This window comes from Ooceraea biroi, chromosome 7 (genome assembly GCF_003672135.1).
Source record: "Ooceraea biroi isolate clonal line C1 chromosome 7, Obir_v5.4, whole genome shotgun sequence".
Taxonomy (NCBI): Eukaryota; Metazoa; Arthropoda; class Insecta; order Hymenoptera; family Formicidae; genus Ooceraea; species Ooceraea biroi.
Window position 1 is genome coordinate 1,143,118 of NC_039512.1, and position 24,981 is coordinate 1,168,098.

A 24,981-nucleotide genomic window follows, 5' to 3' on the forward strand; every position below is an offset into this window, starting at 1 on the left:
ATGTACATACGTCATACCCAGCAATTTGTCCGAGCAACCACTGGAACTCATTCATCTGCCTGTCAGTTAGTATCTTTCTACTGCGACGCGGATGAACAGCTCTTCTTGTGAAAAATTTGTTATTAGTGTATGATACTAGTATATTTTACGTATTGAGTGACACATCATCTCGGTAAGAATATTTTAGCAAAAATTATGCATGAAATAGTCTCGCAATTAAAAAATCTTAATAAAACATATTAATTGTTATCACGTTATTAGACATTTATAAATATTCCGTTCTGTTTCTTTTCAATTTTAACATTTATTTTATATCTTACATCAAATTTACTTTTCTCGTTTTGAGAGCTAGTAATTTATGCAAATGGAGATATTAAGTATCGAATATACAATTCTGATCCGCGAAATATAGTTTTAAACTAAAAGTTGAAATTAAAAATAAAGAACATCTTTTGTACTTCCGATTTAATAGAAATATGATGTACAAGATATATTTCACGTAAAGAATAAATCAAGCATTTAACATTAGAGTTGTATAGAAGAATAAATATATTTTAAGAGAGATGTCGTGCATTTTCATTCATATTATATGATTTATATTCAAATTTATATTCAAATTTTTTATAATATAAACGAAATATTATTTTATGTTCATGTTGCAAAATCAACTAGATATGATTTGTACATATATAATTAACATTATTATATATTACAAATACTTATAATATTTATTTATCGAAATATTTTCTTCGTATCTGATATTATTAATACAACCGCGCTTGCTGTTTCTATCACTGTGCAATCAATCATTTATCAATCACACACCATGATGGATATACGTGAATCAAGACTGCAATTTTTTAATCGCAACGTTTAACTTAGCTCCCGCTTTGTAACGTAATGTATCATTGTGCAGGAGGCGTTGAGCGATAATGTGGTACACAGAGAAAATTCTTATCTTTATATGGCTGTTATATGTCCGGCCGATAACAATGACAAACGATATCGTAGATAGACATAATAATTGTCAACTGTCAAACACCTTAATCGAAGAGATAGATTCTTACGCACCATTAGTCCAGAGAATAATCAACGAAACTCTGGAAGGTTCTTTCAAAGGGACTACATGGCAAGATCTGGCGACGTTTGTTGATAAATTCGGCCCAAGATTCACCGGTACACAAGTCCTTGAGGACTCTATCGATTACGTATTAAACAAATCCGCCAGCTTGGGCTTAGAGAATGTTCACGGCGAAACGGTTACTGTACCGCGTTGGGTCAGGTATTATTATTAATCAAAATTAAATATAAAAGAAATGTAAAATTGTAGATATTGTATGTAAAAGTTCAAAAATTAAATGTTAAATGCAAATATTACAAATATTATAAATATAAAAATTATAGATATTACAACTAAATATTTAGTAAACTAGATGTTAATTAAGAATGCCAATAATAAATAATGCACAAACACACGAATATATAAATCATAATAAATCCACAGAGGATCAGAATCCGCAACTCTCTTGCAACCTCGACAAAAAGATCTGGCGTTATTGGGACTGGGTTACAGCGTTGGCACTCCGAAGGAAGGTATAACTGCTAACGCCGTTGTAGTGAACAGCTTCGCGGAACTTAAGAAAAGGGCAAAGGAGGTAAACTTCGTGAATAAAAAAGTGATATTTCGCGATACATTCTTTTTCTATATCTGCAACTTTTGAACTTTTCAGATCCCAGGGAAGATCGTTGTGTACAATCAGAAATTTATCTCATACGGAGAGACGGTGGAGTACAGAAGCGCGGGGGCTACGAGAGCGGCAGAATTAGGAGCCGTGGCCACTTTGATCAGATCAGTAACGCCGTTTTCGCTGTACACTCCGCACACCGGCATGATGACTTACGGGGAGAACGTCACTAAAATCCCAGCCGCCTGCATAACTGCCGAAGATGCAAGTCTCCTACGAAGAATGGCGGATAGGGGTCAGACAAAAATATTCCCTGATCTCTGTTTTGCAATAAATAATCGATGTTATTAATACAGGAGAGACGATACTGATCAATCTGAAAATGGAGGCGGCAAGATATCCTGATACCCAATCGAGAAACGTCATAGCGGATATTACCGGATTTAGCGAGCCTGAAAAAACAGTCGTCGTTTCTGGACACATAGACAGTTGGGATGTCGGACAAGGTGCGATGGATGACGGAGGTGGTGCCTTCATATCCTGGAACGCGTTAAAGTTATTGAAGCAACTCAACATGCGGGCGCGCCGAACAATAAGGTAGCTTAGGATATTGCGAGAAAAAATACAATTTCATGTTTAAAATTAGTTTTTTTTTCTATGATAAAATTGTTATATTGAGACTAAATTAGTCGTACATTGGCAGAACAATAATGTGGACCTCTGAGGAACTCGGCATGATCGGAGCTCGTCAGTATATACAGAGACACGCGGCGGAGAATGGCAATTTGCAATTCGTAATGGAATCCGATCTTGGCACATTCATGCCTCTGGGCCTTGAAGTTACCGGAGGGGAGTTGGTGCAGTGCATACTTCAGAGAATGATGCGGTTAGTTCCTTTTCGTTATTTCTCACATCCCCTCATTTTAATGTTGTTGTAAAATTTGCGTTTGTAATCAATATTATTGATTATTATTCCTATTTCTGAAAATGTATAAAGTTTGTCAAATTCTAGAGCGATATTGTGAATACGATATTCGACAAAAGAAAGTCGTAAAACTGCGCTTTCTGTTTTAGATTGTTAACTCCATTAGGCGACATGCAATTAAGACAGCCTTGTCAAGGACCTGATATACAATTCTGGGTAAAAGCTGGAGTACCGGGAGGCAGTCTTTGGACGAGAAATGAAAAGTATTTCTATTATCACCATACGAACGCAGACACCATGCTGGTGGAAAATCCGAAAGCCTTGGATATGAACACAGCTATATTTGCAGCGGTATCGTTCGTTCTGGCAGACATTAGCGTTGATTTACCTCGACACAATTACACTAACCAGGTGCCTTAATAAAAGCGACTTAATAATACATAGTTGATATTAATCGATATTGAAATAAACCGTAATGGCTCCGTGCGTTCGTAGAACCGTCTTTATTTCAAATATAGTTATGTATACATTCACAGCATGTAAACGATTAGGCCTACAGTAATATCTAATCTAAATCTCTTCAAAAGCATTATAGAAATACAAGTATTCAACGAACTGGATTTTACAAGCCATCTCGAGCGATTTAACTTTCTCTCTTTTAACTCTCTTGCAACGTTTTCATTAAAAAATTACTTATTCAATGTGTAGCTATTGTCTATCTGTTCTAAAATTAATGGAACATACGTGTTTCACTAGTGTGTTTTACTATTGGGACATATGTGGCTCGCAAATTGCGATGAAGCGATAAACAAATAAATTATATCAATATAAAAACATTTTTGACACCGATTTGCAATAAAACATATACGTCCCTTTAATCGCAAGAGTTAGGAGGTAATAAATAAACGATGTTACAATTCTCCATGTCAATCCGACATCAAAACATCATTTTGAATTACCTGTTACCTCAAAAGCTCTTGATTCTATTTAATTATCAGTCTCAATCGAATCAACGAAATATCAAATGCTTTATATTAATGTGTCTTCGTCGTCGTTCGGAAAGACCATCAATAAGGAATGCTGAGAGGTCGTTCTCTGGCTCGATGTTAAGAGAACAGTTTTCTCGCCCCCGCTGTCGTTCATCGAGCAATCCGGGGAGCTGCCTATGTAATTGGTCGTCGTGCTGCTCGTGGACGGCATATCGTTGAGATCCGGCGACGCCAAGGGCGGCGCCGAACGAGCGTTGGCACCGTTTAAAGACACGAGCTGCATACTGTATGACTCACGGTATCCCGAAGTACTGGACGTATCCTCGTCCCAAGACATGTCCGACACCTGAGGGTGCAGATGGTGATGGAAATGGTGACAGTGATGATGCTGATGCCCGTGGAACTGCTGCTGATCGGCCGGCGAGTTGAAAGTTTTGTCACTGTCGAATTTGCGAAGAGATAGACTTCGTCTAGAACGAATGGACGAAGAGTCGGAAGGGATGTTGGATAAAGGTGGATCTAACTCTGACATCAAGGATGTCTGCACTGATGATTTCGGTTGGACGGTCGCCTCTTCTTCAGGCGTCGCGTCTGGCTGATCCAACTTCGTTTGAGTCATCTAATAGAAAATATTTCGTTATAAATAATCAATTAAATGCCAGTTATAAATAACAATGTAGCGATACAATTAATTGTGCAGCTCTTTGCGTAAGACTAATAAATTTTGTAAGTTTCTTATCGAATAATGCTACTCCTAAACTTGCGATGCTTTATGTCTGCAATTGATATAGAAATTTCGTCACCTCAATATGTGTCTTTCGACTTTTTCTTAACCGGAAGGTCCTCTTGCTTTGACCCATAGAACGTTGTAAGCGAGGCCTGTCTGTATGTAATTCTCCGGAACTGTCCTCGGTTGGACTGCTGGGACTTAGCTGACTCGTCACGGTCTCCCCTGGCGAGACAGTCGACGATCATGTCGCGTCTATCGTCTTATCACGGATTCTACTCTACGGTCCAATCTACTCATGCTCCTCTTTCAAAGTGTACACGGTCGGAGATTATTCTCGAAGTACGCAGCAAGTATTTTACACCCGCGTCCTGTGCTTGATGGAACACGGCACTACATCTAGTAAACATAAGCTCTTACTTTAAAAGTATAAGTATACTTTATGTGCTATTTTTGAAGACACGAAGACGTTTAGACACGTAACTTTCTCAAAACTTCACACAAGTGGAAAAAAAACCGCAAAACTATTCATTCTCTTTAGATAGTCGGAAAACAATTCGATCATTTTTCCTTGAAGAAACAAAATATTCGCATTTGGTAATTGCAAAAATACAATATATATTTTTAAATAATAGAAACGTATTCAAGACCTAAGTGCACGGAAAAATATCAGAAAAGCAGTATTGATGGAACATTGTTGAACACTGTCTCATAAAAATTGAATAATGAGACATTTTATATGCAATATAATATAGTTTGTCGAAGATAAGGACACATAAAGATTAGCTACATATATATAACGATAAATGTGTACTCGTCGTGCAAGACTATATTCGTGAGCGGAACACATAAAGCAAACTTTACTGATATTATTTTACGTAATGGAAGCATTAATGTGAGAATGTCGCAAGGCAGCGAGAATCAATCATTCATTCACACACATACACACACACGCACGCACGCACACACACACGTATTATATGTCCGGGCGTTAGGTACCGACAAATAGATACTTATACAAGAAGAGTTGCATAAGAAGCATTTTGCAAATAGACAAAATTAAACGTGAAAAAGAAATGGAAACAAAATATATGTTATATAATATCCGAGTGTTTCCCTTTTTGGATTACTACGTAAATATTAACTCCTATTTGTAAATGTGGCAATATTAAGCAGTAATGATAGTTTGGTGCTGATTTATCATGGCATATGTGTTGCATCATGCATATTTTTATATATACGTCAGATTTCTAATTGTTTAATGAATGAAATATAGTGCGTTGCAGTATTGATTCTGCTTTTTTTAATGAACTACTACTTAAAATTCATGGTATGAGTATCTTTATATGTGCATGTATATATATAAAATATAATGAAAAGTATAATATACATAATGAAGTAAATAATACAAAAAATATTTATTATTATATGGCTTTACTTCATGCGATGGAACTATTACTGTATTTACAGAATGTCTAAACTATACATGAGAGATTCTCTATTTACTTTCAATTTCTAGATATTTATCAAAATATAATTGATAATATTAACAAGGAATGATTATCTTGTAATGTGCATATACACGAAATAAATTAGCATTGCAAATAAAAAACTCAGACATAAAATATTTTCTATAATCTTGCAATTTTCTTAAGTTTCTGTTCAAAATTATTTATATGATTATTAATATGAAAGTTAGTGATAAGAAAGTGATAATAAAGTTAGTGGAAAGTGATAATAAAGTTAGATTAAATCTGTACAATGTGTCGATATTATTTACATTTGTTAATTAACTGCAAGATATAGGTGAGTTAGCAAAATTAATAAAAGTATATTATAAATTCCAAATTATGTCGTTGAAAGCAAGTGTTAAATGTAATTGAAACATTTCTGATTTTTGAAATCAAAAGTTAAAAATTTAATCGTGGACAAATTCTCATAAATCTCTTGATACAGGTTCACCTATTTTTGCAACAATGTTTAAATATTATACCTTGTCAGAGAAGGGAAATGGTATTTCCCGAACTTGTCAATAATTATATTGCGTCATGTCAGTTAAAGAGAGAGCGGGGATTAGGAATTTACCTGATGAGTGTCTAAACTCTACGGAAGATACAAAGCGCAGCTTTGGCGCCCTTTGATGAGGTAAGATAGGATGAAGCTTAATATGGTTACGTTCATCGCTAGTAGAAGATGGTTGGGATCTATCTGAAACATGCCACATCGAACGTCTAATATGAGGCGGGAGGGATAACAAAAGGGTAAGACACCACGATATAGTAGTAATCACGTCGATATGTTGCTCACGATCGTACATCGTGCCGATGTTCGCATTTTCGAGCCAGAGTCTCGAAAGCATTGCTTAGTTGCTTATAAACGTGATGTAATAAAGTGTAAATGTCTCGATGACTCTATGAGTTTAAAAATGAAATTGACTAAAATTATATAGTATATAATTGAAAAACTCACGGATCTTTCAATATAATTTACGGAATGTAATGAGTACTTCACGGAACTTCACAAGAAGTCTCCCCTCTCGACATTTAATAATGTTTGAGCTTGGAAATGATATAATATGTTTATGATATTTTAGCAAATTATCAATTCAATGAAAGTTGAGTAAGAGATAGGTAGTGGTAGCCACTGACGAAAACACTAACGAGATAAGAAGTATGCGAGTATTGTTGACGTATGCACGACGTAGTTACGTGGATTTCCCTAGATACTATCTGTACGATGTTGCTTCGATCAAAAAGAATGTTTTTGGTATATATTCGTGTACACCGCATGTAATACACAAGAAAAAATTACCGGAGCAAGCAGTAGCAAGAGCAAAGAATTTCAAAATAAGAAAATTGGCTCTGCAATCAACAAATCCATTGAGATCAACGTTGAATCACGTTACGAAGGCTGCCGAAACTGAGTGTGTCAATACGGAACTGTTGACACTGATAGATGCTGTTGTCGTGCTAACTGCGGAAACAATCAATGACAGTTAATTTCGTGCTCTCGAGTAGAGGATAAAGCGATAGAACATCGAAGCAACTACGTAGTAGAGAATAGCTACGCAACGATCAGTAGGATACCAACTGTTGGACATTACCATTGTCTAAATACTGCTATGTAGTATAAGTTCCTTATGATTCTGCGTATAAAATGTGATATAGGAAACGACAGAAATATCAGTGTTCTAAGAGAGAATACCGTGAAACGAGATCGTGTACTGTACAATCTTTTCGACGCTCATCATTTTACAATAATTTCGCTAAAGTTTTACGATATTTTTTTTGTTCCATGTCTCCATCATGTCAAAATAAATAAACGGAACATTCGTATTTCTATTTTTATCAATCTCGTTTCAGGGTAAATCTGGATTGAGGAGGCAACAAGAGAAGTGGACGAAGATCGAGACATGGGTGACGGAAGAAAGAGGAAAGAACGATCGAGATATGATCAAAATTACGAAAAGGTGATAAGCGTGAGAGGGGCATACACCAGCAGGATATATATTATAGATCGTGTTGATTGAGTTTGTGATCGGTCCGCTTACCTCCGTTCCCTAGCTAGCAATGGAAGCAACGTAATGATCAATATGTCAATCATACGTCCGGCGAGGGAAGCGCGAACGATTTATGCTCTAAAACGACGCCTTAAGTGACATGCGACATTAATCGAGGAAACATTTCCCCTGTCGGGGTGGCGTCCGAGACGAAAGAGAATTCTCGCCCGCGAACGAAACGGACGCGCGCGCTAAAACTCCTTGCAAGCTTCGCTGTAAAGGGGGAATGAAGTGAAGACAATGCGTCATTGCGCAAGAAACGCGCGTAGAAAGTATGAGCGCGAAAGAGGAGAGAACTGTCCTCGCTATGAGAGACTCAGTTGGCAGTGATCTATAGACAATGGCTCGATCCAACTGTGGTAGCGATCAGCGATTACGCACTGGCTGCGCATACGACAGCGATGAAACGTATGCGAGAGGCTTGCGGTCGCATCGATCGTAACCGACAGTACGGGATATCCTCTTAAAGGTTTCTCTAAAGGGATGGAATACCTGTCGACGCCGACGGCGGCTGTTGCTCAACGCAGATCTCTCCGGCGAATGTCTCGCCCGCTTCCCGCACAGTGGAAGATCCCGCGCTGACGCTCGATACAGATGCTGCAATTGAGAGATACACTTCATGTATAACATTATACTTGCGAAAAGAGCAGGAACATAATTCATAGAAGAACGAAACTATGAAGTACGTTTGTTAGCATATGTATTGTTCGTTTTAATTGGCAAAAACCAGAGAAATAGAGGAAGAATGTATATATATATATAGCATGAATACCATTTGGCGGTGCTATTACTTGACTCGGCTGCGTTGTTTTAACAGTGCTTAAATTGGGCTGATGAGTTGAATGAGACTGAGCTGCTGTGGAATGAGACACTGGAGTGTCGGTGGAGGCGCGATTAATGTGAGCTCTGGATCCTAGGTCGCCGGTCAGGAGATCCATCAGCAAGGACGGCCTCTGAGTACGCGGTTGGCCCTCGGATATCGGGTGTATGTCCACCACGCTCCTTTTGGGTTCTGGTTGCATTTCGTCTATGTATTGATGTTAAGTACGGCGGGCGATAAATTATTCACAAAAAAAAATTCAATTCTTCATACGTAGACGTTATATTTGATTTGATTGAAAGTATTTCATATTCAATCAAGAAATACCAACCGAATCTACGATTCTCAATTTCCTCCTTCAAGTTCTTCAATTCGTGAATGAGATCCATCAGCAACGCTCCTCGAGATTTTGGCACGGTCGTGCTGCTGCCGTTGATTTTCTCGCGTATGATGCTGTGCATGTTTCGCTCGTGCTCGGATATCGGCGCTTGCCCAATTTTATAAATGATAAACGGGAGCATCTGAATGTACAAGGCCGTGCGGTGCGTCACTACGAACTCCAAGAAATTCCACAGGTATATGGAAGCCTCATTGCGCTTGTTCAGCAGACGCATCGTTCGAAAGATTTTCGGCCATTCCATCCTCAGCTCGGTGTCGAAGCATATTGTCATTATTTTAAGCGCTGAAACAATTATATTGTAGCGTACGTCAGAAAAATACTCGCTAGAAAAATAATTAAAGATAGTAATTTTACAGTATACGTATCAGTATTGCTCACTTTTTCGCTATTTAATAAAAGCTTGACTAGCACGTATTCATATATACTTGTTCGTTGTGAAAATCATACCTAAAAATGCTACTTGATATAATGTTAACGACGTCTTCGTCAGAGTCTTCGGAGCAGCGAATGTTAGGCTTCCGGCTCTTATATCCGTTGGTGCCTTCTGCACCGTCGATGGTGCCGCTTTTGCTCCCGGCGGCCAAAGCGTGTCTAATACAGCGGTCAGAGCAAAACTAATGTCTGAGTGTCTGAGTTTCGGTACATCTGAAGATGTCAAAGTAACATGAATAATTCATAACATTACTCTTTTCCAACCATGCACTACACTTTTTACCTTTTCTTCCCGTTCCAACACGTAGAAATAACGGTATCAACAAATTCAACAGTATATTCTCTGTGCGAGTCTGGGTAGCAAACAACGAGGTCTGACCACCGAGAACATTTTCCAAGGCATATCCGTCGCCGAAGGATATCATGTGCAAAGCGACCAAACGTAGTACTGTCGAGCAGAAGTGAGGCGGCGGTATCTTGCTCATCAGAGCAGCCGCGGAGGCCGAAGTTACATCTTCCGGTGTATCACCAACAATCAAAGCCTAAAAGTTGTTAATTAGCAGTTATTAATTAACATTTAGATTGTCTTAATTAATTTCGAATATAGAATCGTGGTAATTTTATTTCTTGCATTAATATATTATACAAATGACATTTTATTTTATTCTTATTCAATATCTCTCTAAATATATATAAAATAATTTCTATTTAAGTTATTAAAACTGTTCCGTTACATGTATATGAATGACGCAGCCTATGCGGAATTTTACGCGTCACTCATATATGAGTGAGTCTAAGTGTTAAAGTTATAAAAATATTTAATTGATATTTAATATTTTTACACTAAAATAAAATAGATATTTAAATAAAGAAGAAGTAAATGAGAGAAAAGTCTAATACCTGACAGGTACTCAACAGCGCCTTCAGCAATTGAAAATGCGCGATGTACGGGCATTTCAACAGAGTCTTGTAAACTCCTTTCAAGAGATCGCTGGCTGCGGCCCAATCAGTATTTCTCCTGATCGACGTTTTCTTGTGTATTTTGCAAAAAGTCTTGTCTAACCTTCTGAGAATGAGCGTCAGCGATGGTCTCACGTCATCGGCCGCCCATTCAGTCGAAGGAAGAAGGTCGTTCATGTATCTTTTGAGTCCACGGCAGGCCATAGTGGTTGGATCGTATGGTGAAACCTTCAAGAGACTATGAGCGATGTCAGCAAGTCGCTATACAAAAAGTTGCAGTTATTACTATTTATTATTAATATTATTAGTATTTGCGATTATCAAAATCCTCAACACGCATGGATGATTTGTCTCGTTAATCAGTTATTGTTAATTGTTATTCAAGACTCAATTAATTTGTCTCAGATTTAATTGTACAAAAAGTATTGAAATTCTAAATAGTTGTGTTTTATGAAAATAAAAAGCTTTTATTAAATATTAGAAATATTATTGTTAAAATCAGATAATAATAATAATATCACAGATAAAAAATAATAATATCGATTACGAAAAAACTCGTACTTGAATTATAATTATATAAGCCAATAGTAACATGTAGAATTAATTTATCATAAAATATGTATACGGAAGCTAAATATTTTAAATATCAACTATAAAAGTCATTGTTAATTTACCACATGACATTTTGAATCCAACAATTCAATAGTCTTCCCGTCCTGTGCCTTCCGGTTGAGTTCTACCAAACGAGCAGAACAACGAACCATGAAATCTCCAACCATATTTAACAAGGTATCGCGCGGTCTTCTAAATTCGTTCATATGGAAGTTTTCAGTATCTTCGGTATCTCGCTCGTAGAAATGTCGAACTCTCGAGTGTTCTATGTACTTTGTGTGAGTTTCATCCTCGAAATCAAAACCTGGTGAATACGGACCTTTACCATAATTTTTCTGACTGGAGCTTTTATGTTCGGGACTAGATTTCTGCGGGCCGTTATAATTCCTATGAAAATGAACGAAATAAAATAATAAGATGCTTTATTATTTTGGAAAAGGAACAATTACGAGAGACAAATCATGAAGAATTTAATACACACTTTGTCAATGCTTCCGAATTATTAACTAATGTTTTCACGGCTATGGCTAATTGATTTATTATCTCCTTTTCTGTTTTGCCCTCTTTATTGTACGTGGATAATTGGATCTGCTGAATGTAACATGGCAGTATCGCTTCCAATATTATCTACAATGAAATATGTTTTATTTTGTATACGAAATAAAACAAATTAACAATGTGTCAAATTAGCAAAATCACTTACCAACATCTGTTGGCCTCTGATGGAGTCGGGTGCGTAAGCAATCACCATCACGCAGAGGGATATACAATCGAGCACGTTGACCATTTCCTCTTCGTCGTGATAACAGAAGTCTATGGCTTTCAAAGGTTTCTCTTCTTTCACTAATTCCCCTATATTAAGCGGATCCGGCGATGGAGTTTCCAAACTCATTAGCAGATTAAACAGACACGTCGAGGGAACCTTAACAAGCCGAGTATAGTGTTGATTTAGAAAACATTTAAATGCATTCTCATGATAATGCGCTATCATAAAATTACTGAGGCGTCACAAATCTGTGATTTATCAATAAAGGAAGCAAACCTTATGAGCCTCGCCATGCACGCTTTTCACATCCGTGTCCAATATGGTAGATACGCTGCCAAACATCTGAAGAATGAAGGGTTTACGATTCATTAGATAAAATTGTTTAACCGCGTATTCGACGGTGGTTGTCACAAGTTTGTTTGTCTGATGCGTCGAGTACAGCTGCAATAAGGTCGGCATAATCAACAGATAACCGTTCGTCGAGAAGATATTCTTGAAATTGTGCGCTGCATTTATATAGGTCGCCACGACGTAACGCAAAATGCAAGAATCTTCGCTATGAAGGATTATGGCGCCATTCAAGACGTTCAAAAAGAGATGGATGTCGCCGGAATACGCAAAATTGCCGGCCATGGCCTCAAACATGCGCGCGATCAACCTGACCCACATGAATTTATGCATTACGTCCAGTCCAAGAAGCTCCTAAAACCAAAGAAGATTTTAATTCTTTCTTACTTACGATTATGCGATTATACGATTATGTTATGTGTATCATATCTTTTATATGTGTTTATCTGATACATCAAAATAAAAAAAGTTTTCAAGTTATGTGTATCATATCTTTTATATGTGTTTATCTGATACATCAAAATAAAAAAAGTTTTCAAGTTGTCTCAAACAAACTGAAAAATACTAAACAGTAACTGAAGATAGCTTTCTTCAGCTATAATATTTTTTTAAATTTTTATTAAGTAATTTTATGTTTAAGATATATGTAATTTTAATTGAGATCAAGGATTGAAGTTGAGTAAAACTCAAAATATAAAATATAAAATTGTACGCACTCTTCCAACCTCGCCACCTTTGTACAAGTCTAAATCTGCTTCTAGCGCTTTTCGCGGGAATGATGGTAGCTTCATGAGCTCCTCGTGCAGAAATACGACTCTTTGAACCACCATGTCAACGTTTTTCAGAATTGCCCAGGTCAACAGTACTTTCCCTATCTCCACAAACTTGTGCACCAATTCTTGTCTTTGCAGCGCGTTGAACGCATCTTCCGGCTTCATGTGAATGAGTTCGATTTGCGGGAATTGTGATCTCTTGAAAAAATAATAATCTCTAACGTACGACGATGGATTGTGTATCTGATCTGAAATCGGAAATCGACGAGAAATTATCAAGAGCGAGTGGAATTTTATGTAATAAAGATATGTAAATCACAAGAACCACAAGAAACTAACGTGTTTTGTAATCTACAAGAAAGTACTCGTGCTGTATCGATTCCTCGATACCGAAAAAGTCCAAAGATTCCCTGAGTATCTGACAGAATTGCGTGTCCTCCTGAACGGGAAACTGCGATGGTATCTCACCGGCATCAGGATCTTGAGGGCCGTGAACGATTATCTTTTTCGCGGATGGAACGTTTGCCGTTAGCAGAATAGACGCATCGCATTGTTCCTTCCGCAGGATTTGCTTTAGATCTTTAAACATAATGCCGTGTACGCTGTGCACCACCTAATATAAAAAGATCATTAACGATTCCTTGATAGTGTTACATTAATAAAAAATTTGTGAAACAAATTGAAAGGGCAAGTTATGCGTATCTTACCATCCATAAGATGGACAGCGCAGTTCCAATTAATTTCTGCCCTTCCTCATGCGGAGAGCGCACGTAAAACATTACGTATCCAATAATGTAATTATACAATGCGAACGCAGCCTGCTGTGGTAACTTCGGTACAAATCTGATAAGGTGCCTCAAAATCTTAAACATCAACTCTTGCTTTTCTCTCGTGAGACGCTCCAATATGTAGCGAAGGAACAAAGCGCTATCTTCCACGAGGCAGTTCCAGATCACCTGGATGGTAGGTAGAAAGAAGATTAACAACATCAAATAATAATACATAGTAGACTTTAAGATTATAGCTAATTAGTTTTCTTAATACTTGATATGCCACTTCGTAAACGGCATTTCCATCGTCGGAGACTGCTGGATCATCCAGAAGATTAATAATTTGAACAATCGCTGAACATAGTGACGAGGGAAACAACGAGAGAGCCGACTGTCCATGATGCGCTGTATTTCTTGGAACAGTCTCACCTGCATCTTCATCTCCTACGTTACCTACATAACATTTAAGAAAAGTGTTGTTAAAAACGAGTATATGCTACCTATGGAAAATAGACAGATCGTAATACATTTACCCTCGTCATGATCATCTCCCACTGGACTAGGCTCATAAGCAGCTTGGACGGTAATTGGTATCGTTGTAATCAGAAAATTTTCTCTTTCCTCCCGCTTCTTGTCATCCTGCGCCTGGAGAGCTTTCGTGATCAGTTCGGTCTGCTGCTTTTTCCGCGTTTTTGTCGCAGTTACCAAAGATCTCTAAAATAAAAATTCCAACTGAATTATAAATTCAGTCATATTAATTATAAATTCATAATTATACATTAATTTGTACATAATTTATTTATAAGTATTTAATTTATTAATCTAGAAATAAAAATAAGATATTCCATTTAATGATTACTCACGTGACGTTCCTGGTTGATAGTAACTTCCTCCACTTTTGTCTTCACCTGAGGCATCCAGGGTGGATCGACCACAGGTAGAGATTCTATTCCAATCTTCGGTGACGGTAGGGTGAATTCTATTCCTGGCGGTGGAACTTTGAATGTTAAATGAGCCGCCTCCTCCATCCGCGGCCACACTTGGTACCGCAATTTCCACAGAACTTGAAACCGCAGAATGGCGTTAATGCGCACATTGGTGTTGCTATGTTGAAGTCCCTTGTGCATAAGATCACTGGCCTGATTTGGTGCTCGCACGGCCGATACTATGAAAAGCGCCGCCGCAGAAGCGGCGACTTCTTGATTAGATTCCAGTAAAAGCTCCCACGCAACAGGCAGCACTTCAACGAACAGATCTTCCGTCATGACGACCGCTCCTTTAATCAAAGTGGCCAGAGGTGCGTGAAAAGAATTCTTTACTTGATTTTTTATGTATTTTAAAATAGGCGGTGGTTCTTTGTCTTCCTCATCATCTTGCTTCTCTGTGAACTTCTTTGAGAATTCCTTTCCTTTTTCCGAGTCTTGCTCCGCCAGGTCCTTTGAGGAGTCCCTTTGGGTTAAACGACCAGATTGAGAACCATTCAGATTTTTCTCTATTCTATATGAGTAGCAATTAAATTAACGATAAGCACATAATGTAAAATATATAATTTAAAAAAACGCAACTAGAAATTTTTAATCATGCATTTCTGCAATTATGATACTGTAATGCTTTAAACTTATTTATTATTACTACCATTCTTTTAACATTTATCTCTCTTTTAATAAATTAATATCTAATCGAAATATGTAGAAAAAATTACAGCCAAGTAAATATAAATTAAATTACTTGTACTTGCGTCCCACGCTGTCTTTTCTTCGGACAGGCGATACCTGCGTGCTGGTTTGTTGTTCGGACACCTTACGGCTACGTTTATCCTTTTTGTTGTCTTCCTTCTTATCAGTGTCTACATCCAACAAACCCGTGCCATTTAAAATGCCAAATTTCTCGCCATAGATCTTTCTCACGGACTTCATCAATCTGCTGCTAGCACGCAACTGCCGTCGATGGCAGAACGGATGGCAGAATGTCTGATGAGAGCAATAGAAATTGAAGGAGTTGGCGAATTGTACGAGCACTTTCATCCACGGAAAATTCCTGTTGGTCTCGTCAGCCTCGTTGCTGTCACTCGGGCTCTCCGGTGGCTGATCGTCGCTGAGGATACCCGGCGATTCCTCACCACCACTGTGTTCGCCGCCACCACCGGGTTCCGACGTATCGCTTCTGTCGGAAAGCGAGCTCACTTTCCTCTTGGATTGAATAGAATCCGCGCGCTTTACCATATCTGTAGATAAATCGCCGCTATTAACTAATATCACTGAACATACATCGCTATTGCAACGAATTGAAATTAATATTAACGATGCTATTAATTTATATTAACTTTAAAATATTTGAATATTAAAATATTAATCTATAAATAGGATTATTTGTGTCAATCTTCAGGAAATTATTATAGAAAGAATTATTACATTATTACATTATTGTCGATTTCTTGGAATTTCACTTACATGCCTCGCACTCTGTGTCCTTGCCTTCTTTAGTATTACGGCGAAGTTTCAGGCTTCTCTTTTTGAACGAACCAGTCGCAGTGCTAGCAGTACTGCGACGAAGGAGAAACGGTCTGCTTGGTGCCTGCACCCTCTTCGCCTTTTCCTTCTCGATGTCCTCTCCTTGTACAGTAACTGTTGACTTGCTGCTGCCTTCTGATTCGTTGTCAGGCTCGTAAAGGACGAAACTGATTTTTCGCTCCGCTGTAAAATTAATTTATACTTTAATCAATCAAATGTCAAAGTGATGCATTCATTAATTATATAAATATATTTCTCTGCTAACCGACGACTTCGCGATCACCGGCTATAGACTGAAGACTCTGCGCGGATGCTTGTGAATGGCCCATGGAGGACAGAGCCACGCTCCAGCGTCGATTCGCTTCTCGACTGTACATCCTCTCCCAAGGTGGTGGACGTTCCTTCGTCAAGAGTTTACTTGACTTTGGCAAAGTCTGGTATGTCTCCCTCAAGAACGCTGTCACTTCCAGCAGCAAAATGCAAGCGACGAGACGCAGCGCGAAGGGACACTGAGATCCATAACTGTTTATACTTGCTAAAAATTACTCAATTTTAATTGTATTCATTGGATTTAAATATTGGAATAATTTTCTGACATTGCAACGATGTATTACCATCGTCGAGAAAATCTTCCTCTTCGTCTTCCAGAACTAGATCTTTCTGTTTACTCTCATCGAACATTACGTTGGTAACTTGCTCCATATTTTGCTTATCCTCAGCTAAGAACTCTTCCAAACGCGATCCTATAGCCTGTTTTAATCAAAGGTTTATATTATATATCATTGTGTGAGGGAAACTATCAGTTGCAAAGAAAATTTGCTAAAAATTGGAAAAATACCTCTGCCCATTGATAAAACATTTTTCCCGCGGTGCGTTGTAATACGTGAACTCGCCTGAGTGCAGTGGAAGTATTTCGGGTGTTTATCGGCATCGATGGTCGGAACATGGGAAAGTTGTGCTTCATCCACGCCGGCCAGTGGCCTTTGTTGCACTGATGCACCAAATGCGCACATTCCAGTATCAGACAAGCACGAGATACCACCGGCGCGTACGGCTGTAATCACATCGTTAAGTATTCCCATACATTATCTTATTATACGAAACTATCAGATTAACTCGCAGAAAATATTAAAATGATTGTTACAAGATCCAGCAGCGATGCCATTAGATGAGGATCAGGAACGGAACCTGGCTGACAGGTTTCTAATAAGAAGGAGAACCGTAACATTCCGTCGAATACCGCAGTGCGAGGTACCAGTCTCCTCTCCTTCAGGACGACAAACTCAGATTCTCTGCAAGACTCGCCGAGCTCGGTAGAATTTCTCCGACTAAAATCTAAAAATTTGGAAATACGTAATAAAATAATTAAATAATCTCGCATTGTGATCAGAGCGTAATAGTTTAATTAACAGTTCTGTATCGAATAAATTACATAACAGTGCTATTAAATAGAAAAATCCTATTCTAAAAAATCCTATTCTAAAAAAGGCGTGTTAACATCGTGAAGTTCTTTTTTATCGAATATTGAGTCCTCTTTTCCGCGACGCTGATTGGTTCTCTCGCTTGGCTCGAACTTCGTGTGACTTGAACTTTGTGTTGCGAATGTCAGAATGTCATAGTGGCTGTCAGTGCGGTTATATTAATTTATTATTTCTTAGGAACGTGAAAACGGCAGCTGTCAATTCTGTCAAATTTGTATTGATGAAACATGATGAAATAAATAACACCTTTAACGCCTTTTTTAGAATAGGGCTACAGGCTAGAACTTTTTCATTTCCGAGTTTACGGTATTTTCAATAGCAGAGAACTCTAGGCAATATAAAAAATTATGATTTCAACAACTCAGAACTTCTCGGAAAAGAAAAAATTTCTACGGGCTAGAACTTTTTCATTTCCGAGTTTACAGTATTTTCAATAGCAGAGAACTCTAGGCAATATAAAAAATAATGATATCAACAACTCAGAACTGCTCGGAAAAAGAAAAAATTTCTAAGGGCTAGAACTTTTTAATTTCTGAGTTTACGGTATTTTCAATAGCAGAGAACTCTAGGCAATATGCCAATTAATAATATAAACATCTCAGAACTCCTCGGAAAAAGAAAAAAATTTTTTAATAAATAATAGATGAATATTATTATTCGAAAACATTATTAACATTGAAAAATAAAATAGCGCGCGCCTGTGTTGTACTAGTAATATAAAATAACAATAACAATAACTAGTTTAATATAAAATATGTATTACATTTAAATTGTAATAAATATAGATCTATTCTTACAGCTTCCAGGCGTCTCCTCCATGCTCTCTTTTTTCTTGCTCTTGCCGAAACCGATTTTAATCAGCTGATCCTCCATCCGACGTTTCGCCTTCTGTAGAGTCAAACCAACTCTGTAACAGAATCGCGTGTATAAGTCAACATTTTCTTTCTAAATAAGATGGCCTCTCAGCTAACGTAACAACAAACAAGCATTTAAATGCACGACTCACCCGCGACTGGTTCGCGACGCACTGCGATGATGACCGTAATGGAGACTCTGTTGCCTAACAAAGCTGCCGTCTGTGGGTGACTCGCTACTTTCATGGCTATCGGTAGAATCGGTGCGGTTGTAATCTTTCCGGAACCAATTGACTAAAACGCATCGGAATGATTCGGTACAGTAGTTCACAGTGCGTTGCAAATGATACGTGCAATTCCTGTCGCTGCTCACCGATACCGCCGATTTGAAACCGAGTTGATTTCTGCCCCATCTTTCCAGGCCCCATGGATGGCTCGCCGACGCCTAAATTACGTTCGCTCTGCCTTGGCGTTAACACGTGGTGTTTCTTGCGCAGATTGCCCAGCGGACTTTGGCTTAATTTCTCCTCGCACAATTCTGTCTCCAGTAAACTCTGCAAATTCGATCCCGCCTACGCAGTCAATTCTTTTATTTTTATACAGAATAATATGCGATAATAACAATCAATTATTTCAGACATGTAATTATGTTACTTACAGCGCATGTGGACGATGTGCTTCTCTTTTTAAATAGAAACTTTCGCGTGCCCCTGTCGTCAACGGTGTAACACGTGTCTCCACCGATATCCGCGTGCTCCTCTAAATCTGATTGATGAATATGTCTGCAAGATTAATATATCATAAATTAATTAATTTATATGCAATAAATGATATGTAATAATGTAACAGATGCATCGTGAATGCTTAACATGCATCCACTCGTTTTTTGACGCATGAAAAAACGCATGAACTACTACTATAAGCAGAATTATATGATTTCACAAAATTATTAAACAATTATTTACGGTGCGTCAAATGTTCATTTGTATTTGTCTACGAACCTTATAACACGTGTCGTTTGCACATTGCTGTTACAACGTTTATTCGGTCTATCCGCGGAATCCAGGATACCGCTAAGAGCCACGCGTCGGAAAATGCCACCGTGCGCCTCCTTGACATATGTCATCAATTGTCTCACGTCGCAATATAGATTGACGTTCTCCTGCGATTTTAACTGCTTCGAGAAATCCATGAGACGTGTGACCAGGACTTTGAAGATGCAAGCCATAATCTGTCCTTCGATACCGCGCGACCCGTAACCGCCGGTGCTGTAGGACGTCGCGATGCCGCTCGTCGTCGCACCGATATTCCCGCTGGTTCCACTCATACCTGAAGTGCCTACTCCGGTTCCACTGGCTCCAGAGGCGATCATGCCGGCGCCAAAATTCGTCGCGTATCCGCTTTGAAACGCCACGTCAGGCGACTTGCCTGATAGGCGTTTCTGATCTGAAACAGAATTATAAGAATTATAAGAGATTGATATTAAAAAATGAGTTTACACTAATAGAAAATTAAGAATTTGTTTAAAAAAATAGTTACCTCTGATTAATTATTAAGCATATCTAGTTTATAAATAAATTAAATTGATACATTTGTCAATTACAAAATAAAAACTGATTTAAATGAAGTCAATGCATTTCTTTGTAATGACAGAATAATTATACTTTTTAAGCTTTAGTTTAAAAGGTTTCGATCTGAATCCTGAATTGATTTTACTTACTGAGCGGCGATAGCAGTGAACTCGGATCGACGCAGTATCCAACATACGCATGGAAGAAGTCCAGAATTTCTGCTAATGGTTGTTCGCGCATCATCGTTCTCAAGAATCGCGAAAATTGCCGAGAACTTGCACGATGCAATTTAGTCAAGATGGTCTGGCCTTGGGAACGACAAATATCGGCCTGAGGTCCGCGCACTCCATCCAAGCAACCATGCGGACAGCCCAAGTGCTTTAACACTCGAATCACACAATTCATGAGGAGATTGTGAGCTTTGCCTTTCTCATTTAAATCGTGCCTACATTCTTGCTGATTAAATCCTGTCGGTGAATCCTGTTTCTTTCCTGTTTCCGATTTATTGTCAATTCCAATACCAGATCCTGCACAAAAATAAAAATGACGTATTAATCGAATGTGTTGAATAAATCATTTATTATCCTTTCCTTGTATTTAAAAATAATAATTAAATAACTTATTCTTCCAAAACTAGTCACAAAATAAAAGTTTCCGACTAGGAAAATTATTCGAGAAAGTAAAATATACATATAGATATCACGTTATGAAACATTCGTTTTAAGTAATGGCAAATAGATTAAAAATAAATAATATAAAATAATTCGCATAGCAAATAGTTAAATACCTGCGTTACTGCCGGCAGCTTCTTCACGAAGACAATACTTCATGACCCCCATATCCATCAAGAGTTCCACCAAGTTTAAAATAGTCTCACAGACACGCGCCGTACAACAGGTGTTATCTCGCAAAGCGACAGAATGTACAGCCTGAAAAATGAAATGTGCGTGTGATTGAATATAATATTAAGAAAGTAAATAAATTCTCATCGTCAACTTTAAATGGTGCTAGAAAATACTGTAATAAATTAAATTTTAAACAATAGTTTTTTTACTTTATTTTAGTAACGTTAGCCAACTTGCTTTCAAGCACATATATTATTATACACGTCGTATCTATTGGCATAACCGTATTTTTAATTCGTTTAAAAATGGTAAACTTATTTATATGATCCTCATATGATCATAAGTTTTCATAATAATTACCTTTAAGACGATCTGGAGATCAACATCACCTTCTTTAGTGATGTAGCACGCGGAACCCGGAGCTTCCGGTATTTCATCGCTCATGTAAGTAATGTTAGAATCTGTCTGAGATCTTGCAAGACTGGGTTTTCTCTCAGAACACAAATGTCCAGCTTGGACACTGATGAGATCTAATTGACTATCGATGGATCCCTGAAAAGTTAGTCGGATAATAAATACGTATGACTTTTTGTCAAACTTTCCTTTCATGTATTGTATAAGACTATTTTATAGAGAATCACAGATTTGTTACCTGTCGCTTCATGAAATCGGGAGATGGAGTTGGCGTGTGTTCCGTAACAGTGATAATTGGATTCGGTGCGGTGTAAGACTGACTATAAAACCGGCTCTGTTTTCTCTCGATGCGAGTATCACCGACGTACCTACAAAACAGTATAGATCAGCAATCTATATTCGATAAAACAATTTCGCATATCCTCATGCCACTTGCCAAAATGAGCCCTAGTCAAGCACTACGCTTCCGTCTTTATGATCTTGATCTATGATCGTGCGCCCGTCATTCCGACGACACATGCTCCATGATTTTTAACGATTTTTCGTATTCAACGTTGCCCAATACATCGACAATTGCAAATTTTACAAATTAAAACTTAATATATGTAAATAGAATGTCTTTTAAAGATTTTAAATAGATAAAGAAACTTAAATTTTAATTATAGAAAAATGAAGTAAATATTACAGAATTTATATTTTCGTAAATATTAACTTCAAATTGATGAGTTTTATAAAAAAACCATTCTTAGATAATAGATTAGTTAATAGATATCTTGGCATACTTATATCTTTTATGAATGTATTTCGAAATAAAAAATAAAAATCTGCAAGTTAAAAATTATGAAAATATTAAACTATAATTACAAAACGATGTAGACATCTCTATTTTAAGTAACACGATATAAATATATCAATCTTCGGAACTAATAATTTTACATTATAAAAGGGCAACGTCTTCCACTTTTTGTCTTATTATACAACATGCAAAAATGTGAAATACAGTGACGTTTCTACAATGTACTCAATTTCATATTTTTTTATTATATATTTAGTGAAACTATATGATGGAATATAAAGCAATAGATTACGAAAGCAATATATGATAGAATTTATTAATTTTAATTATATAAATATTAATTAATTAGTGCGTGATACAATTGAGAAAGTGTAATGTATTACATATATTTGGATGTTATAAAATAAATAATTAAAATATATTACCAACAAAAAATTATTTCGAAAATTTTAATTGCAGATTGTTAAATAATTTTCTTTGGAAAATATCTGTTTAACATTTTAAACTAGTATTCGGTTGTTTAAAATAGTACATCAAAGCAAAATTCATACTTACAATTAATAAAAGAAATTAAAATATAATAAATAGAAAATTATCATTTCGTGTACTTAAAGTTTTGAAATTATTAATAAAAAAAATATACGTATATAAGAGTAAATATAATTACAGTATATTTTCATGTAAAAAATATAATTATAGTACATTTTCATGTAAAATGGAATCACGAGAATATATAATAGGTCACAATAATCAAAGTTAATAAATAACAAAGACAGAAGTAATCATTATCTGGAAAAATCGTAAAAAATGTCCATATATTAACAAAACGTGGAGTTCATAATGTGCCTCATGTGCCTTCATGGACTCGCCGATGTGCCGATGCGATTGAATTTTGGTGTGTACTTAAGGGGTAAATGTGCGCCCTACCGGAAGCAGGAAGCTCGAAAAAGAAGCGTGTGAACCGAACTGCAGTACGAAACTTCCTCCGAGTGACGTAGATGACTTACCCTCCCGCGGTCAGCTCGTTAATCAAGCAGCTGAGCACGAGTTCGGGGTGAAAGGGCGAACGAGAGAGAGAAAAGAGACACACACAGAGAAAGACCATTACGCATAAGTATTACGATAGGCTTATCGATATTTAAGCGCTGGATTAATCGTCCGACATACATGAACCACATTCTCGGACCAATTATGTTCGGTAATAAGTAGTACAAGTTGCTTTAATAAAACCTGGCATTATTATGACTAAAATTAAGATATATTGAGTTGTGTTTAATTGAAATTTAAGGTGTAATTTGTAATTTGTGGCTTAAGCTGTAATTAAAAAAAGGAAACAATTAATCACAAATTTATGTATTTGTTCAATTTATGGTCGAGAGAACTTGATTCAAGAGATTATCAGTGTTGGGTAAAACAATTATTACATAGAAAATAATAAGATAATATAAAAATTAATATACAGAAAAATATTATTTTTTATAGAACGTGTTTTATATTTAATGTTCTACTTAATTGTTCATTTGACAAATATAATTTTGATACGAAATTTTAAAGCGTAATCAGTTGTATCAATTATTGCAATATTCAATTAGAAAATAATTTTGAAATATATAATATCAAGAATATTCTATATATAAATACATGAAACACCTAACACTGATCCTCGTTTATACTCGTAAGAAATACTCTTCTTCTAACAAAACATCTCTTATTTCATACAGCCTAAGCACAACTACGTTCGTCCTGCCTATAACTGTGTCAATTAAAATACAGATATAATTGTACCTTCTTAAACTAGCCTACACGAACACAAGCGTTCGCGCGTAAATATGTGCTGTATGTTTCTTTGAAACTTACTGAGGATTGAAATCGAGCAGAACTATGCTATATTCTCATTTTTATTAAATTAAAAAGAAGACGGGTAAATTTTGTAAAAAGGCACATATCTACATGTGAACGAACGAGATCAGAAAGTCAGAGAGAAAAAAGATAAAAGATCGAGTAAGTATAGAAGATCTCTATTGTTTCCTTTCAGGTAAAGCCAATAGCGCTTACCTTAAACTCGGCATACTCTTTCCTTTAATCAGATTCGTGGGGTGTTTCATGTAGTCGACGTCCTTGGCTTCAAAAATTTTCGAACTGGTTGAGGTTGGTCTCGTTAAATGATCGTCTCCAGTATCGAGGCTTCTATGACATTCCTAAAAAAATGACAGAAATATATATATATATATATATATATATATATATATGTAGATATATACGTATAAATATAATATAACATATATTAAAATTCTTCATTCTAGTTTATAACTAAAAATTTAAACAGACGAGCTTTAACTTAGAACTATCTAGTGAATTATCAAAATAATTGATAAAAATCGCAGTAATAATTTTCTGGATCAAAAAATAATATAACATTTTTATAAAATAATATATTGTTTGTTATAAAATAATATATTATAATTTGTTACTCTCTTTTTCTTTTTCTCTCTTTTTTAGTATTTCATGAAACAACCAGATTTCTTAGTAATTTACCTGCTCGAACAACATCTTGGGTTCCTCTTGGCCGATTTTCTCAAGCGCCTTTTCCGACTTTGAGAGCAGTTTCGTCTCCACAAAGGCCTTGAGATCAGCCATCTTCATGCGTTTTTTCGTCTTCTCGCTAGCACGTCTTGTATGTCTCGATTCGCTTTCGTGGCCTTTGCGTGTGGTATGGATTCTGAAAATGTGGCCAGGTCTATACA

At 36.8% G+C, this 24,981-nt stretch overlaps 2 protein-coding genes across 11 annotated transcripts in view; one reads left to right on the forward strand and one right to left on the reverse strand.

The window, feature by feature from the left end:
- LOC105284376 (carboxypeptidase Q) lies at positions 1-3,242 on the forward strand. Its single transcript, XM_011347789.3, has 7 exons — positions 1-172; positions 917-1,282; positions 1,505-1,655; positions 1,731-1,980; positions 2,042-2,282; positions 2,389-2,571; positions 2,760-3,242. The coding sequence occupies exons 2-7, from the start codon at positions 933-935 to the stop codon at positions 3,028-3,030; spliced, it is 1,446 nt and encodes a 481-aa protein (XP_011346091.2). The 5' UTR covers positions 1-172; positions 917-932; the 3' UTR covers positions 3,031-3,242.
- Positions 3,099-24,981, reverse strand: part of LOC105284377 (protein unc-80 homolog) — a 27,183-nt gene continuing 5,300 nt past the window's right edge. For 2 of the 10 annotated variants that reach the window (XM_011347793.3, XM_011347800.2), the window contains 37 exons: positions 24,773-24,936; positions 24,293-24,435; positions 23,245-23,274; positions 21,680-21,809; positions 21,388-21,579; positions 20,970-21,111; positions 20,332-20,709; positions 19,613-20,057; positions 19,270-19,393; positions 18,985-19,183; positions 18,764-18,905; positions 18,555-18,664; positions 17,421-17,611; positions 17,115-17,330; positions 16,891-17,026; positions 16,542-16,811; positions 16,217-16,459; positions 15,495-15,990; positions 14,630-15,215; positions 14,300-14,480; positions 14,041-14,219; positions 13,704-13,952; positions 13,336-13,609; positions 12,940-13,244; positions 12,152-12,577; positions 11,813-12,031; positions 11,591-11,736; positions 11,172-11,496; positions 10,438-10,758; positions 9,821-10,079; positions 9,553-9,750; positions 9,037-9,387; positions 8,658-8,912; positions 8,378-8,482; positions 6,412-6,534; positions 4,403-4,551; positions 3,640-4,218 (listed from right to left, as the gene is read on the reverse strand). In XM_011347793.3, the coding sequence (XP_011346095.1) occupies positions 3,640-4,218; positions 4,403-4,551; positions 6,412-6,534; positions 8,378-8,482; positions 8,658-8,912; positions 9,037-9,387; positions 9,553-9,750; positions 9,821-10,079; positions 10,438-10,758; positions 11,172-11,496; positions 11,591-11,736; positions 11,813-12,031; positions 12,152-12,577; positions 12,940-13,244; positions 13,336-13,609; positions 13,704-13,952; positions 14,041-14,219; positions 14,300-14,480; positions 14,630-15,215; positions 15,495-15,990; positions 16,217-16,459; positions 16,542-16,811; positions 16,891-17,026; positions 17,115-17,330; positions 17,421-17,611; positions 18,555-18,664; positions 18,764-18,905; positions 18,985-19,183; positions 19,270-19,393; positions 19,613-20,057; positions 20,332-20,709; positions 20,970-21,111; positions 21,388-21,579; positions 21,680-21,809; positions 23,245-23,274; positions 24,293-24,435; positions 24,773-24,936 (8,981 nt within the window). Of the gene's footprint in view, positions 4,219-4,402; positions 4,726-6,411; positions 6,535-7,876; positions 7,890-8,377; positions 8,483-8,657; positions 8,913-9,036; positions 9,388-9,552; positions 9,751-9,820; positions 10,080-10,437; positions 10,759-11,171; positions 11,497-11,590; positions 11,737-11,812; positions 12,032-12,151; positions 12,578-12,939; positions 13,245-13,335; positions 13,610-13,703; positions 13,953-14,040; positions 14,220-14,299; positions 14,481-14,629; positions 15,216-15,494; positions 15,991-16,216; positions 16,460-16,541; positions 16,812-16,890; positions 17,027-17,114; positions 17,331-17,420; positions 17,612-18,554; positions 18,665-18,763; positions 18,906-18,984; positions 19,184-19,269; positions 19,394-19,612; positions 20,058-20,331; positions 20,710-20,969; positions 21,112-21,387; positions 21,580-21,679; positions 21,810-23,244; positions 23,275-24,292; positions 24,436-24,772; positions 24,937-24,981 lie in introns of those variants that run through there. The other 8 variants (XM_011347792.3, XM_011347791.3, XM_011347797.3 and 5 more) reach the window with 8 other exon arrangements.

Coding starts and splice junctions, on each gene's coding strand:
- LOC105284376 (XM_011347789.3), top strand. CDS start 933: ATGTGGTACACAGAGAAAATTCTTATCTTTATATGGCTGTTATATGTC. Junction 1,656..1,730: donor TTAAGAAAAGGGCAAAGGAG/GTAAACTTCGTG, acceptor TGAACTTTTCAG/ATCCCAGGGAAGATCGTTGT. Junction 2,283..2,388: donor CGGGCGCGCCGAACAATAAG/GTAGCTTAGGAT, acceptor GTACATTGGCAG/AACAATAATGTGGACCTCTG.